Source organism: Rhynchophorus ferrugineus, unplaced genomic scaffold, assembly GCF_030347505.1.
Source record: "Rhynchophorus ferrugineus isolate W39M unplaced genomic scaffold, kcgeb_rfMv2 rfM4, whole genome shotgun sequence".
In the NCBI taxonomy this organism is placed as follows: Eukaryota; Metazoa; Arthropoda; class Insecta; order Coleoptera; family Curculionidae; genus Rhynchophorus; species Rhynchophorus ferrugineus.
The window spans coordinates 47,259,111-47,272,721 of NW_027472583.1; the positions used below are offsets into that span (position 1 = coordinate 47,259,111).

Sequence of the window (13,611 nt, forward strand, 5' to 3'; positions counted from 1 at the left end):
AAATCCTGAATTAATGACATATTTTAGTTTATTTAAAATACATAAAAAATGCAATTTTTATAACAATTAATATAGATAATGTAAAAGTTAATACTTAATAAAATTTTGTGTATTAAATTATGAGATATTTAATGTCTGTTCGAATTGAATTAATTTCTATTACTCTAGGAAGTAATTTGTTATAATCAATATTTTAAAGTAATCAGTAACGTCCAAAATAAGTATAACAAGTTGCGGATATTTTGTTATTGATATAGTAGTGTCATCTGTCGCCAATTTTTATCAATATAATAAATGACATTTTGTATTTAAAACTATAGAAACGCGTTTATTCAAATGTTTTTAAACGTGATCGTTTAAACTGTCCCATGTCCTGTTATTTTTTATGAAAACATCTTGGCCGGCCGTCTGAAAATGAATTCTACTATCGTGATTCTTGTGCATAAAATCGTGGATAACCAGATAGTGTCGACAATACGAGATGAGAAAAATTTAGCATTCGTTTCAGATATGGTGATGCGAACTTATCTGAACCCCGAGCAGTTCAAGTTCGATTTTTCTCGGTATAAATCTGAAATGTTGAATCTGAATGTGGACTTATTTGATCAAGACGAATCACTGACGATCGAAGCTTTAACTGAGAATAACAATTGGCAGCGTGCAGTAAAATTAAACTTCCCGACATTAACAAAGTGCCAAAATTGCGAAACAAATTTTCCAACAAAATATCAATATCAAAGACATCAATGTGATTTCAATGCAGATAAAGTAGTGTTTAAATCGAGCCCCGAATGTTTGCTTGTTAGCGACACTGCAATTACTGTTAAAGAACAGGATATATTGGAGGAAAACAAAGAAAACTTAGACTGCGAGGTATGTAATAAGAGTTTTGCTAATAAGGGAAATTTGGAGAGGCATCAAACAACGCACGTAGGGCAAGAAAATGTGTGCGAGTTCTGCGCAAAACGTTTTGTAAGTGAAAACCGTTTGCGCATCCATAAGGAGAATCATTGTAAAAAAGCAGGCGACGTTGCCAAGTTTTATCGCAGTGACGTAACGGTGTGGAAGTGTCAGATGTGCCATGAAGTATTTTCTTCTGCCGATATTGGTGCTTATCATGCTTCAATATGTCAGGAGTTTTCCAATAAAGAAGAATCGAGCGAAACCACCATTGAAAAAATTTCCACAGAGGTTTTGCTGCAGTGTGAATTTTGTAATCGCACATATTCGGATAAGAACCTTTTGTTAATGCACCAACGCAAACATACTACGGCAAAGAATTACGAATGCGTCAATTGTAATAAAGCATTCGATTCGTTTTCCGCGGCATCAGTTCATTGGCTAAAACGTTGTTCGGAATTTTCTAACATTTTCTACTTGCCTCGGTTATCGTATTGTGAGTATTGTGATCGCACATTTAAATCCCACGAGATATTATACAACCACAAGATTAAAAAGAAGCACTACACACCCAAACTGCATTGCATGGTCGACGCAGAAGATCGTACTGATAATGTTGATCGAGTATCTGTTCTGGGAAACAAGGATATAGTGAATAAATTAATTGAAGACGTGCTGAAAACTTTGGAGGTACCTGTAAAAGAAAACCAAAGCGGAGGGGATCTAGTGGATATTAAAACTGAACTCGAAAGTGACAATAATAGTAACAGTTCTCCAGAAGAGTATAAAATATCGAAAAAACGTAAAATATCGCGCGCGGTACCAGGAAAAAGCAAGAAATTGGCGGCTTCGACCGATGAAGGGTTCAAGTACCAGTGTGAGCGCTGTATTAAAGTATTTAGTTGCGTGAACAATTTAGAGAATCACAGGACTCAAGAGCACGCAGCCAGTTTTTGTTGTGATGAATGTGGTCAGGTAGGAAACACGGACGTTATGATTATATAGAATAACCTAATAGTTATTTTCCAGACGTTAGCGTCTGCTAAGGCTTTACTGATCCACTGCAGAGCACACAAGAGTTTGAAGCCGTACGTTTGTGACACTTGCGGTCGGAGTTACTCACAAACTTCTCATTTGTGGCAGCACATGAGATTTCATCAAGGTAAGTCAATTTTAAATACAAAATGAGCAGACTTAGACTGCGATTTTCCCTGTCTAATGTTTTAATCAAGTTTTGTTCGTCTGAGCCACCTGAGGGCGCGCATAGTTGGTTTATGTTACTAACAGTGGAAAATTAAAGAATATTATTTATATTATAGAAGGAAATTAAGTATAAAACATTTTCAAAATACATCAAAAGACAATAGTAATACTTAGTTTTGCTTTGCCCGACATTCAGAGGGAGCCATAATGGGTCATTCAAGTAATTTGATTGGTTAATTTAAATCTCCATTATAGGCACCTGTAAGAAAAATATTTTACTGTGAAGACATTTGATTGGCTCATTAGTAACGTTTGGCACGTGACAGCCTTGACGTCATGTTTAATTGACCAGTGAAATTTAAATAAAAATTTTTTTTTCTGAAATATATTTATTAAATTAATTTCAATTAAGCATACATATAAATATAATATTTAAAAATAAATAAATATAAATATAATCTGTAAAAATAAATAAATATAAATATAATCTATAACAATAAATATAAACATATAATGTAAATTTATCTACAAAATATAAATATAATTTAAAAATAAATATATCTATAAACTATAAATATTATATACATATATATATATATAAAACCATAAGCAAAAGACTTTGGTGCATAGCATATCAAACTGACAGTCTGGGGCACGAGATATTGTCTTGCCTCTATAAAAGCAGTCTCAATTTGTGGGTCTACTGATTTATTCATAATTGTATGTAAACAGAAATCACACTTAATTTCTTTTTTAAAAAGTTTTACTAAATAACCTGAGGTGTACAGTACGGTATAACGTAAACTTGAAAAAATGAATACAAACTTTACCATTACCTTCTGGAGTTTGTTCAAATGTAGATGATACTTGCTTCGAACACCCTGGTTGTGGGCCTGGATCTATGGAATTAGGCACTACAAATATAGTAAGACACTTTAGAAATTAATGGTAACAATTATGAACAGAAATGTGACTGACTCCTTCAATTTACCTTCTATATAATTTTGATTTTGATCCACTTCCATTTGTACATATTCTGGACTCGTGGTATTATTTTCACCATCACTAAATTGTTCATAAGTACTTAGAAGAAAGTTTAAATGTATCACAAAAATGTCTCACACGGTAACGATCATAAATCTGTTTCATATTTAACCCAACCAGTTTAGGATTCTTAAGGTTTTCTACTCATTTCTTAAAGACCGCTTTTTTAACGGAAAACGATGATGACACACACCACTTCCTGGAACGTTGCCGAAGAAGTCTATTGATGTCGGGGGCAGGCATCAAAAACATGCTCATCAAAATTTACAGTTTAATTAATAACGTACTTTCGACCGGCTATGAAAAAAAATCATATACACCACACGGGCCAAAAGTTGAAATCTCGGTCCTGTTCTTCATAATTCCCAAGGCGAAGCCGAGCCGAATATACATACTATTATTACCTGCAATATTCGGTTAGTACTTGGTTAGGAAATGCTAATGAAACCTGAAATTAATTGGAACTTAATACCGCTAAAATTTGCAGACAAATCTTAATAACTTCTAGAATTACTTCTAATAAACTATGGGTCCAGAACCATGTCAATTACTGTCAGTTATTATAGAAGAACACTTTTTCTTAGCTATAGTGTGTTCACTAGATACAAGTTAAATAACAGCCTGCGAGAATATAAATTCCTTGTAGACAAAGACTTATAGACCGCAAAAATTTGCAGACAAATCTTAATAACCTCTAGAATTACTTCTAATAAACTATGGGTCCAGAACCATGTCAATTACCCTCAGTTATTATAGAAGAACAATTTTTCTTAGCTATAGTGTGTTCACTAGATACAAATTAAATAACAGCCTGCGAGAATATAAATTCCTTGTAGACAAAGACTTATAGACGGTTCTTGTTATTTTAGAATTTTGTTAATCTATGATAGCGTAAAATTGTCGTTCTTAAATTATCTTCCGATAAAGCACACATTTGTTCTTGTTCTCTTGTCATTTATTCTCTCTATAAAAATGTAGAAGGTAACTTTATCTGATCACATAATTCTTAAACTCTTCTTATTCAGACTTGTCATAATAGTTCCAACAATATGGAGATAACCGAAAGTAACACAAAATCTTAAACAATACTGCTTAAAGTTAAATCATTTTCTTTAATAATGTTTCAACACACTGACATTCCATTTTACTATCGTTTTAAATATGATATTTAGGGATTTATCTTCCGGTGCCCTGTTGGAATTTTGCGGTACAATGCAAAAAGTATAGTTTATATACGTACAACAGAAACGTCGAATAATCTAGCGTATAAGAGTTGGAGCTGGCAGCGTGTCAGCTAGTCCAACGAAAATAGAGCCTAAAATATTTGTTTATATAGTCTATTCAAAGTTTCTTTGTACATACATCAAGATGTTTAATGTATTGCCTGTCGCAATTTGTAAATTCGTTTTAGAATCAGACAATATTTTCCATCCCATTTTCTAGTTAAAAAGAGACACAATACTGTCTGATTAGTTCGAACACGTAAATTAGTCGTCCGGTTGTCAGACGTATGCAAAATTCTTGAAAGGAATAGTGATAAGAGGTTATAACTTTAACCTATGAACTATTGTGGCTGTATAATTAACTGTAGTTTTTAGATGTACAATAATGTCAAAATAAATGATATTTGATAACATTTTTGTTAAATTATTTTATTTAGGTTAGAATTTTATTGTATGTCAAAGCCAAACTGAACTAAAACTCAAAGTTGATGCGGCAACATTGCGACGTTTTACAAAATAATTTTGAACACACGATATATATTGAGTATTGGCTGTTTTATTGGACGGGCTATATGTAAATCAAAAGTCAAATTCGATACGGCAACGTTGCGACATGCTGACGTCATACATTTTGATGACGAGTTTATAGACTCTTATCAGTTGTAAATCATATCATTTTATATTTTTTCAACGCAGATAGTGTTCTTTATATATATATATATATATATATATATATATATATATATATATATATATATATAGTCAATGAATTCTTTTTCAGAATTAGTTACATTTTCATTCATTCGTAATTTTATTATTTTAAAGTATCACAATTTACGTTCAGTGTTAATTTTATCCATTCATGAAAGTTATTTATTTATTGGGGATGTTTTGTCGCAATTTAGCCAATAGAAAAAATGGAAAACCCATTAATATAGAGGTTGAGGAAGCAAGCGATCATTTTTAGGGAAACTTTTACTTTGTCTATTAAAGTACAATAATAACAATCACATGTGCTTTATCGAAAGGCAATTTTGGTACTTTGATAATTTCTCTGTGGTTTTTCAACAACGTTGTTAGGATTGAATGCGTGTGACTTTTAATAGTCCTATCAAAATGCAAATAAGCATAAACATGATACAAGTCATAAACAGGTTAAATAAACCGCGGGTTTCACACTGAAATGATTAGGGGAATTGTAGAATAATGATATGATAATGTAAACACCTGCAGAATATGTACTGAGACTAATGACTTTAAGGCTTTGATAGAAACAAAATATAAATATGGACACTTTAGATTTATGACATCGGCTATTGAGAAAACAATGGTATTAAAGTTTTTGATAGAATTATAAATGAATTAAAAACAAAGAGCGCACATTGCAGTAGGAATTAAATTGTATGTATGACGAATTTCACAATTGCATTCTGCGACAATACTTTGTGTGTGTGTACGTTTGTAGAGTTTTAATACACTACATATTTTTCATTACAATTCTTAATAAAAAATACATGTGTAGTTTTTAGATTCTTTGTTTAAAGAGGGTTAGTTTTGGTATTCATATTATCATTACAAAGAGACACCTAACAGGTCAATTAAAAAGTTCCCGGCCTGACACATAGATGGCGCTACTAGAATTCCATATGTTTTTAGTTAGCTCTAACCCTCAAAAGATGCGTATATAAATTTGACAGCTGTCGGAGCATTAGTTTGTGAATTATATCATTTTGAGTAAAGCAACTTTTGTTATTGTGATAAAAATGGATAAAAAGGAATTTCGCGTGTTGATACAATATTGCGTTTTGAAGGGAAAAAATATAGTTGAAGCAAAAATTTGGCTTGATGCCGAGTTTCCGGACACTGCCCCAGGAAAATCAACCATCAAAGATTGGTATGCTAAGTTTAGACATGGTGAAATGAGCATCGAAGACGGTGAAGTGAAATAGTGAAATAGTGAAGAAGTGAAATAGAAGATACTCTAAAGATATCAACTGAACGTGTACATCATATCATTCACGAATATTTGTGTATGAGAAAGCTCTGTGCAAAGTGGGTGCCGCGCGAGCTCACTTTTGACCAAAAACCACGACGAGTTGATGATTCGGAGGAGTGTTTGAAGATGATCAAACGTAATAAACCCGAGTTTTTGCGTGGATATGTGACAACGGATGAAATATGGCTCCATCATTTCACTCCGAAGTCCAATCGAAAGTCATCCGAGTGGATTGCACACGATAAACCCGCTCCAAAGCGTGGGAAAATTGCAACAGTCGGCTTGCAAGGTTATGGCGTCTGTAGTTTGGGATGTGCATGGAATAATTTTCATTGATTACCTTGAAAAAGGAAGGACCATTAACAGCGACTATTACATAGCGATATTGGGCCGTTTTAAGGATGAAATCTCCGAAAAACAGCCGCATTTGAAGAAAAAAAAAGTGCTGCTTCACCAATACAATGCACCGTGTCAAAAATACATTAATTGGGTTTCGAATTGCTCCCTCATTCATCGTATTCTCCAGATCTGGCCCCCAGCGACTATTTCGTGTTTTCAGATCTCAAAAGAATGCTCGCTGGGAAGAAATTTTCATCGAATCAAGAGGTAATCGCCGAAACTGGGGCCTATTTTGAAGCAAAGGACAAATCGTACTACAAAAATAGTATCGAAAAATTGTAGGGTCATTATAATCAGTGTATCACCATTAAAAGAAATTATGTTGAATAAAAAAAACTAATTTTGCTATATTAAAAAAATATATTGAAATACAAACTATATTTGAATTTCTTTCGTTCGAAAATATTGACATAAATATGACGCCACTTTTTCCATGAGATATAACTGCAGAAGCGATTTTGTTCATAGAATACATATAAAATAAATAATATACATATAAATTTTCATATAAACAGAATTTGATGCAACGCGTAAAATTATTCGTCTATCTCTATCATTTATGTCTCTTGGTCGACCTTCTGAATTTTTAAAATGTATTGAATTTTCTGGACCTTTTAAATAATCCGTGGCGATTTTTCTTGATCTATTTATTATACATGCTATTGGAGACACACATTTTTGTTCTTTTGTTTTATTGATAATATTAATTTCATTAGTAATTTTTTTTGTGAGGCGTAATAAACACTTGAAATACGCACGACATTCTCAAAACCAAAATAACGCATATTATTTTTTGATCAACTCCTCACTGCATATGCGCTATAGTTTTCTCGCATCGTGCTTGTGGCTCCATCTTACACTGAACGTATAAGTAAACAATAGTACCTCTGTAGCAGTTTTCATGTATATTTTAACTAACCGTCTTTAATCGTAAAATGTAAAACCTACAAATTTATTTTTATGTGCGTAATGAAAAATGTGTAGTGTACTAAAGTTTGACATTGTAATAAGATCATAACGTAACACGTTTTAAAAATGTGTCATAATGGTTTTGTTTGGAAAACCTTCAAAATTAAGTCACAGTTCAATATAAATAAACTTAAAATATTGAAGTAATATTTCTATTCTGCTTTTAAAAATCGTCATATCTATAAATACCTATTATGTAAACTAGTATAATAATATTGATAAACTATATTTATATTAAAATCCAAAAATGATAGCTATTTAGTAATCTGAACGTCCGTTCAGTTTATATTTTGGGCAAAAAAAATTGAACGCCAGTAATCAGGCTGTGTAAGACCGGATGTTTTCCTGGTGGGATTTCTAAGTTAATCACTCGCCAATCGGTAGGTTTAATGCCGAGGACAGTGGTTCGGAACCCACGTATTTCTGTATTGTATGGGCTCGATTGAAAATTGGTTCATAATAGACGGAGAAATCGGCGAACATACATTAAAAAAAAATATATATATACAGTCGAACATTAAACGTCCTCCTTTTTTGAAGTCTGTTAAAAATGCGCTAATTTGTCGTTGAAAATTACTGTATGATTTTTCAAGAAATTCGTCTGAGATTAAACTATTTATCAGTCAAGTCATTGCTTGTGATCATAGTTTGTGATGAACTGTTTTAATGTTTTATTAAATCATTGCCTTGGTTCCTTGAGTTATTGCTTCAACAAATGAATACTAGTATTAATTTGACAACAAATTATATTCGCAGGTGTCAGAAATGAGATATCAGAATATTTTGGATGCATCTATCAAATTTATCTTAGAGTTGCAAAATATAAAATATGTTTGAATTGTAAACATTCAGCCGATTTGTCCAATTTGGCGGCTTTTGTAATTTTCTAAACATAACATATAGCAAATATAAAAGTTAATATTCTTATTAATAGAACAAAACTAATTTAATTATCTAAAACTACTTTAACTTTCAATTAACTGTTTTTATTGTTTTTGCTCGACATGAAAACCAAATATGGATAAAACAATTAGCGGTAAAAACATATATATGCAGTATTTTTAGGAGAGTGAGTTTGGTAACTGCGATTACATTATAAAAACAAAAGATATTTATCGCTAAATGGTGTATTGTATATTACTTATGAGGGCAAGGTGAAAAGTTTCCAGCCTGACAATGAAAGACTGAGATTTTCAATAAAAATTATTTTATTTTTCTTCATATTCATAGCCTACCTTTTTTCTTCTTCTTTTGTTCTAACGGGCATGGAAGGCTGTAAAACCATTAATCTATTACTTTGGCAACTTTTTCGTTTGGTGCGGACACCACATTAACTAGTTACTTTTAATTTCTTAAGTTTGGGATCATATGGAGGAATGAGAGTGGGAAATTTAAGTCAAATAAAAAAAATAGGGACGATTGTTTTCCAAATCCTACCATTTTCCCATCGCCAATATGGCTAGGTGTGCAGGATCATTCCTGATGAAAAATGTTTTTTTTCTTCTTCAAACCAAGGCCTCTTCGCATGAATTTGGGCATCCAGCTCAGGAATGTTATAGAGATAGTGACTTGCAACTGTTCTACTTTTTTTTAAGATAATCAATTAACATAATCTTGGTATTTTCAACAGATACGACGATATTTCGCATTGTTTCTTCTGATATCCCTAAAGCTCTCACACTCATCTTCACTCACTTATCGTCTGATACGATGTTATCCATTTCTTCGATTTTTGTCAATGTCTTTGTGGTTATTGGTCGTCCTTAGGGGTTTTTATATTTTTGCTGTGTGCATTTATGGATGGATAACGCGTTCTGATTAAAGTTCTCTGTGCAGGGCTCTATCTAAACCGGTGAACTCTTTGTGATATTAAAAACTTTATCTCACATTTCAATGATTGTTTGTTGGAACAGAAATTTCATCCCGTGGTAGTCGACTCAGTAACAATCCTCCGCACTCTGTTTCTGAGCGGCTACAAAATAACTCTAGTGTAGATCCGTTCTAATTTTAACATACCGTGCAGATAGACAGCGCGACTAACTGGGCAGCCGCCTCTCCCCTACCCGTCATGAATATCTGTATCCACACTGAACTTATTACAATTCTTTTTACTTTCATTTGTATTGAGGTACAGCGTCGTTTGGCCTCGGAGAACCGTTCTCGCACGGCCACTTGATGACTTTGACCACGGCGGCTCACTGCGAGTTTTGTTACCTTCGCCTTACCTTGCTCTATCACATACTGGACGAATGCCCACGTCTCACGCATGAGTTATGACTCACTCCTTGCATTTCTGCGAAATTCTATTTTTACGGAATCTACTTGCTGGTTTCTGATAAAATCTCCATTTACCACTTCAATGCATATCAAAAAATGCCAAAAAGTAACAGAAATGGCTAATATGATTCAAGATAACACATGGGCGCGAATATAAATTAAATTTGTAGCTATAGATCTTCCATATTTTCAAGATTTGGTAATCTCAAAAATAATTTTCCAAGGAAAAAGTTTCACTCACAAGATGACATTGAGACCGCTTGTTGTGCGTATTATTCTTCCCAATTATAGAGGAAAAAAAAACACTGGCAAACTTAAAATGACTTTATTTGCTATAAATTTAAACTACAATGAATAGACACGGGTACAACGATACGTAGTGACAACCTTCACACTGTTAAAGTGACACCAACTGTGCGCGAAGTTTGTATATGTTTAGTTATGTGGAGACTGTATGTAAAGGAGACTATGTATGAAGATTGTGTAGATTGTGTTTAATTAGACGGATACATTGCATTTTATCCCCTATTTGATCCTCCCTTGGGTACCTCGTACCGAGAAAGTGTGCTGGCTCTCGCCACTCGATTAGCAGATATTTGTAGGGAGGGAAAGACCTATCCAATGATGATTCTCTCATTTTTGGTGAGAAATTTACAAGGATAATACACTTCTCGGAATATATTGTTTTATTACACCATGAAATTTTAACGTATTTCGTCTGGCTTTTGGCGTCTGCACTCTCCTTATCTTAAGTTTTATGCGGTTTTAAATATGCCTAGCGTCCCACCTAATTTTTCACACTCTTAAAAATCGAAATCTTAGAAATTAGCTTATCTGAATGGTCCGAACTAATATATATGTGTTTCGAGTATTTTTGTTGTAAAATAATTCCGACATACACAAACTTCACACAAGCAAACACTATACACAAATACATTAGATACCTAAACTAATTTCTACATCCCTGTTAAATCTTTTTTGATAGTATTATTAGAGATAGCTGTACAGCTAAATCGTGGAAGGATTATCATAATTATGGATTTTTATTGCACTCAGTAGTCTGAGAATTTACCCAGTGGCCATATGCAGGTCGAGTAGAAAATAATTTCATCAAGTGATCTTCTGCATAACATAAAGCTTCACACATAACATTCCAGAATTTATTGCAGAATCTTACTTTAAAATTGATTTTTTTATATTTTAAAGTCTCCTTTTACCAACTATGGGTTTATTTGGACTGGGCCTAAAGTTTAACGTGGGCTCCGAACCACGATCCTCAGCATTAAACCTACCGACTGGCGCGTGACCAACTTCAAATCATCTCAGAAGATATCCGGTCTTACCCAGCCTGGTTACTGGCGTGACTGGGATCATTTTCCTTGTCGGATTTTACACTCTTGCCTAGAACATTTGCAAATTTTAAACAACTACAAACATAAATTTACGACCATGCCCCAGCAGGATTCGAACCCGCGGCTATCGCAACAGTAGGAGGACCATCCCATCGCCTTTACCATTGCGCCACCAAGCCGGCTGTTATATAATTTATTAATATTTTTGCGAAGTTTAAACAAAACAATAACAAAGCAAATTGTTTGAAGAGCTAAAAGTAGCTTTATTTGATTTGTTTCTATATCTATTTATAGATAGCAGATTGAAGTTTCATCCCCGAATTTATTTGTAAATTTGTTTCAGAATGTTACTTTTAATTTAATTGTTTTTGTTAATATATTCGTGAAATTTAAAAAATGAAATATCAATAAAGAAAATTGTTTCAAGAGTTAAAAGTGGCTTTATGTTATATTTTAAATCTATATATCGCCATTACTCAGATCCAATGATAGTAAACATTTTTAGCTGATTGAAATTCTCTTCATCAATGATCTAAATAATAGTTATGACATAATTTTATTATGATAAATAATATTTTGGAGCCATTGCCATGCAAGTAATCAAAATGTATGACGTCAGCACGTCGCAATGTTGCTGCATTAACTTAGAATTTTGGTTTACAACATTTGCCGGTTTGTAACCTTTATGTTTTGAGAAATTTTGTAGATATTTTGTTCTAACACATCGGACAGCAGTCGGTCTCTTTTTAATTAGGTTAATTTTTTTTGATAACATCTTTATTAGATATGCTTAATACAATCTTAATTATAAATTAATTTATTACTACATTTTATTTGTACTTGGATTAATTCACAAGCAAGACATCAATATGTATTCCTCAATTATAAAATTATAATAACTTAAGCTATAGTTTACACTACAAGTATACACTTTATATAAGTTCGTATGGTTTGGTTCGCTTTAATCTCCTGACATCCTGCCCGATGTCCAGCAGTTGCATTGCTTCCACGTTAGTATGATTTAGCAATCTTCTTTGGTGTTTTAAGGCGAAATCTTGGATAAGTTCGCAAATCCATTTGATTTCCAGGTCATCGTGTAGTTTTTCGTTGGTTACGTAGCGATAGGCATTGGTAATTAATCGAAGAATTTTGTTTTGACAGCGTTGGATGACTAGTTGATTTGAATTTTTAGTGCAGCCTTAAATTTGCACCTTATAGGTCTTTGACTTTAGATCAAGTTGAGCGTATCTTCCGACTAACCAGTATATTTGTTTTATTCTGGTTCTAATGTGTTTTGCTTTTTGTCTAACATGATGTTAGGTTAAAATAAGAAGGAAAAATTAGCTTCAATTCTAAAACAAATTATACATTTTTACAAAACTGAATTTGGCAGTATATGCGACATCATCTAAAACCTGCATTGGTTGTTTTATTAGAAGGACTATATGTGAGATTTCCTAGCAATATCTCATAGTTGAACTCCATAAGACCAAATAAACTTCTAAAGATAAATCAGATTCGCGTTTGACAAGTCAACACATTTGGTTTAGTTTAAGTCCAAGTGGTTTTTGTTTGTAAAGCTTGGCCTTCATATATTATTATAGTTGTTTATTTTGTAGGAATAAAACCATTTGCGTGTCCCCACGAAGGTTGTGAAGCCAGATACACCATCAGACCGGATTTGAAGGATCACATTCGTAAAGTCCATACCAGAGAGCGCCCTTTCAAGTGTAACGTATGCAACAAGTGTTTCCTGACGGGATCTGTGTATTACCAACACAGATTAATCCACACCAATGACCGTCGTTACGGATGTGAGGTTAGGTTTAGTTTTTGTAAGCGTCGCGACAACATCGTTCTACAGTCTTGACAGGAATACCCAGGGACGATTTAGGATTTAAAGCAAATATTAAATATTCGATTTTCTTTAGATCTGCAGCAAGAGGTTTTTCAGGGCGGATGCTCTGAACAACCATAAGAGAATCCATACGGACGAGCGGCCTTATCCTTGCTCGGTGTGCGGTCGACAGTTCCGCCAGAAAGGCGATAGAAACAAACACGTGCGCACTCAACACCCGGATTATCCCGCAATTTGTTTGTAAATCTGTTGCAGAATAATATTTTAAACTTAATTATTTTCGATTATATATTTGTGAAGTTTTAAACATAATCTTTAATAAAGCAAATTGTTTGAAGAGCTAGAATTAGCTTTTGATTTTATTTGATTCGAATTTATATCTATTTATAG

At 33.2% G+C, this 13,611-nt stretch overlaps 1 protein-coding gene across 1 annotated transcript; it reads left to right on the top strand.

Annotated features, from left to right (window-relative positions):
- The first annotated feature begins 345 nt into the window (after window positions 1–345).
- Window positions 346–13,611, top strand: LOC143195185 (uncharacterized). Its single transcript, XM_076402144.1, has 4 exons — window positions 346–1,875; window positions 1,930–2,062; window positions 12,983–13,182; window positions 13,295–13,611. Exons 1-4 carry the CDS (start codon window positions 415–417, stop codon window positions 13,463–13,465), a joined length of 1,965 nt encoding a protein of 654 aa, XP_076258259.1. The 5' UTR covers window positions 346–414; the 3' UTR covers window positions 13,466–13,611.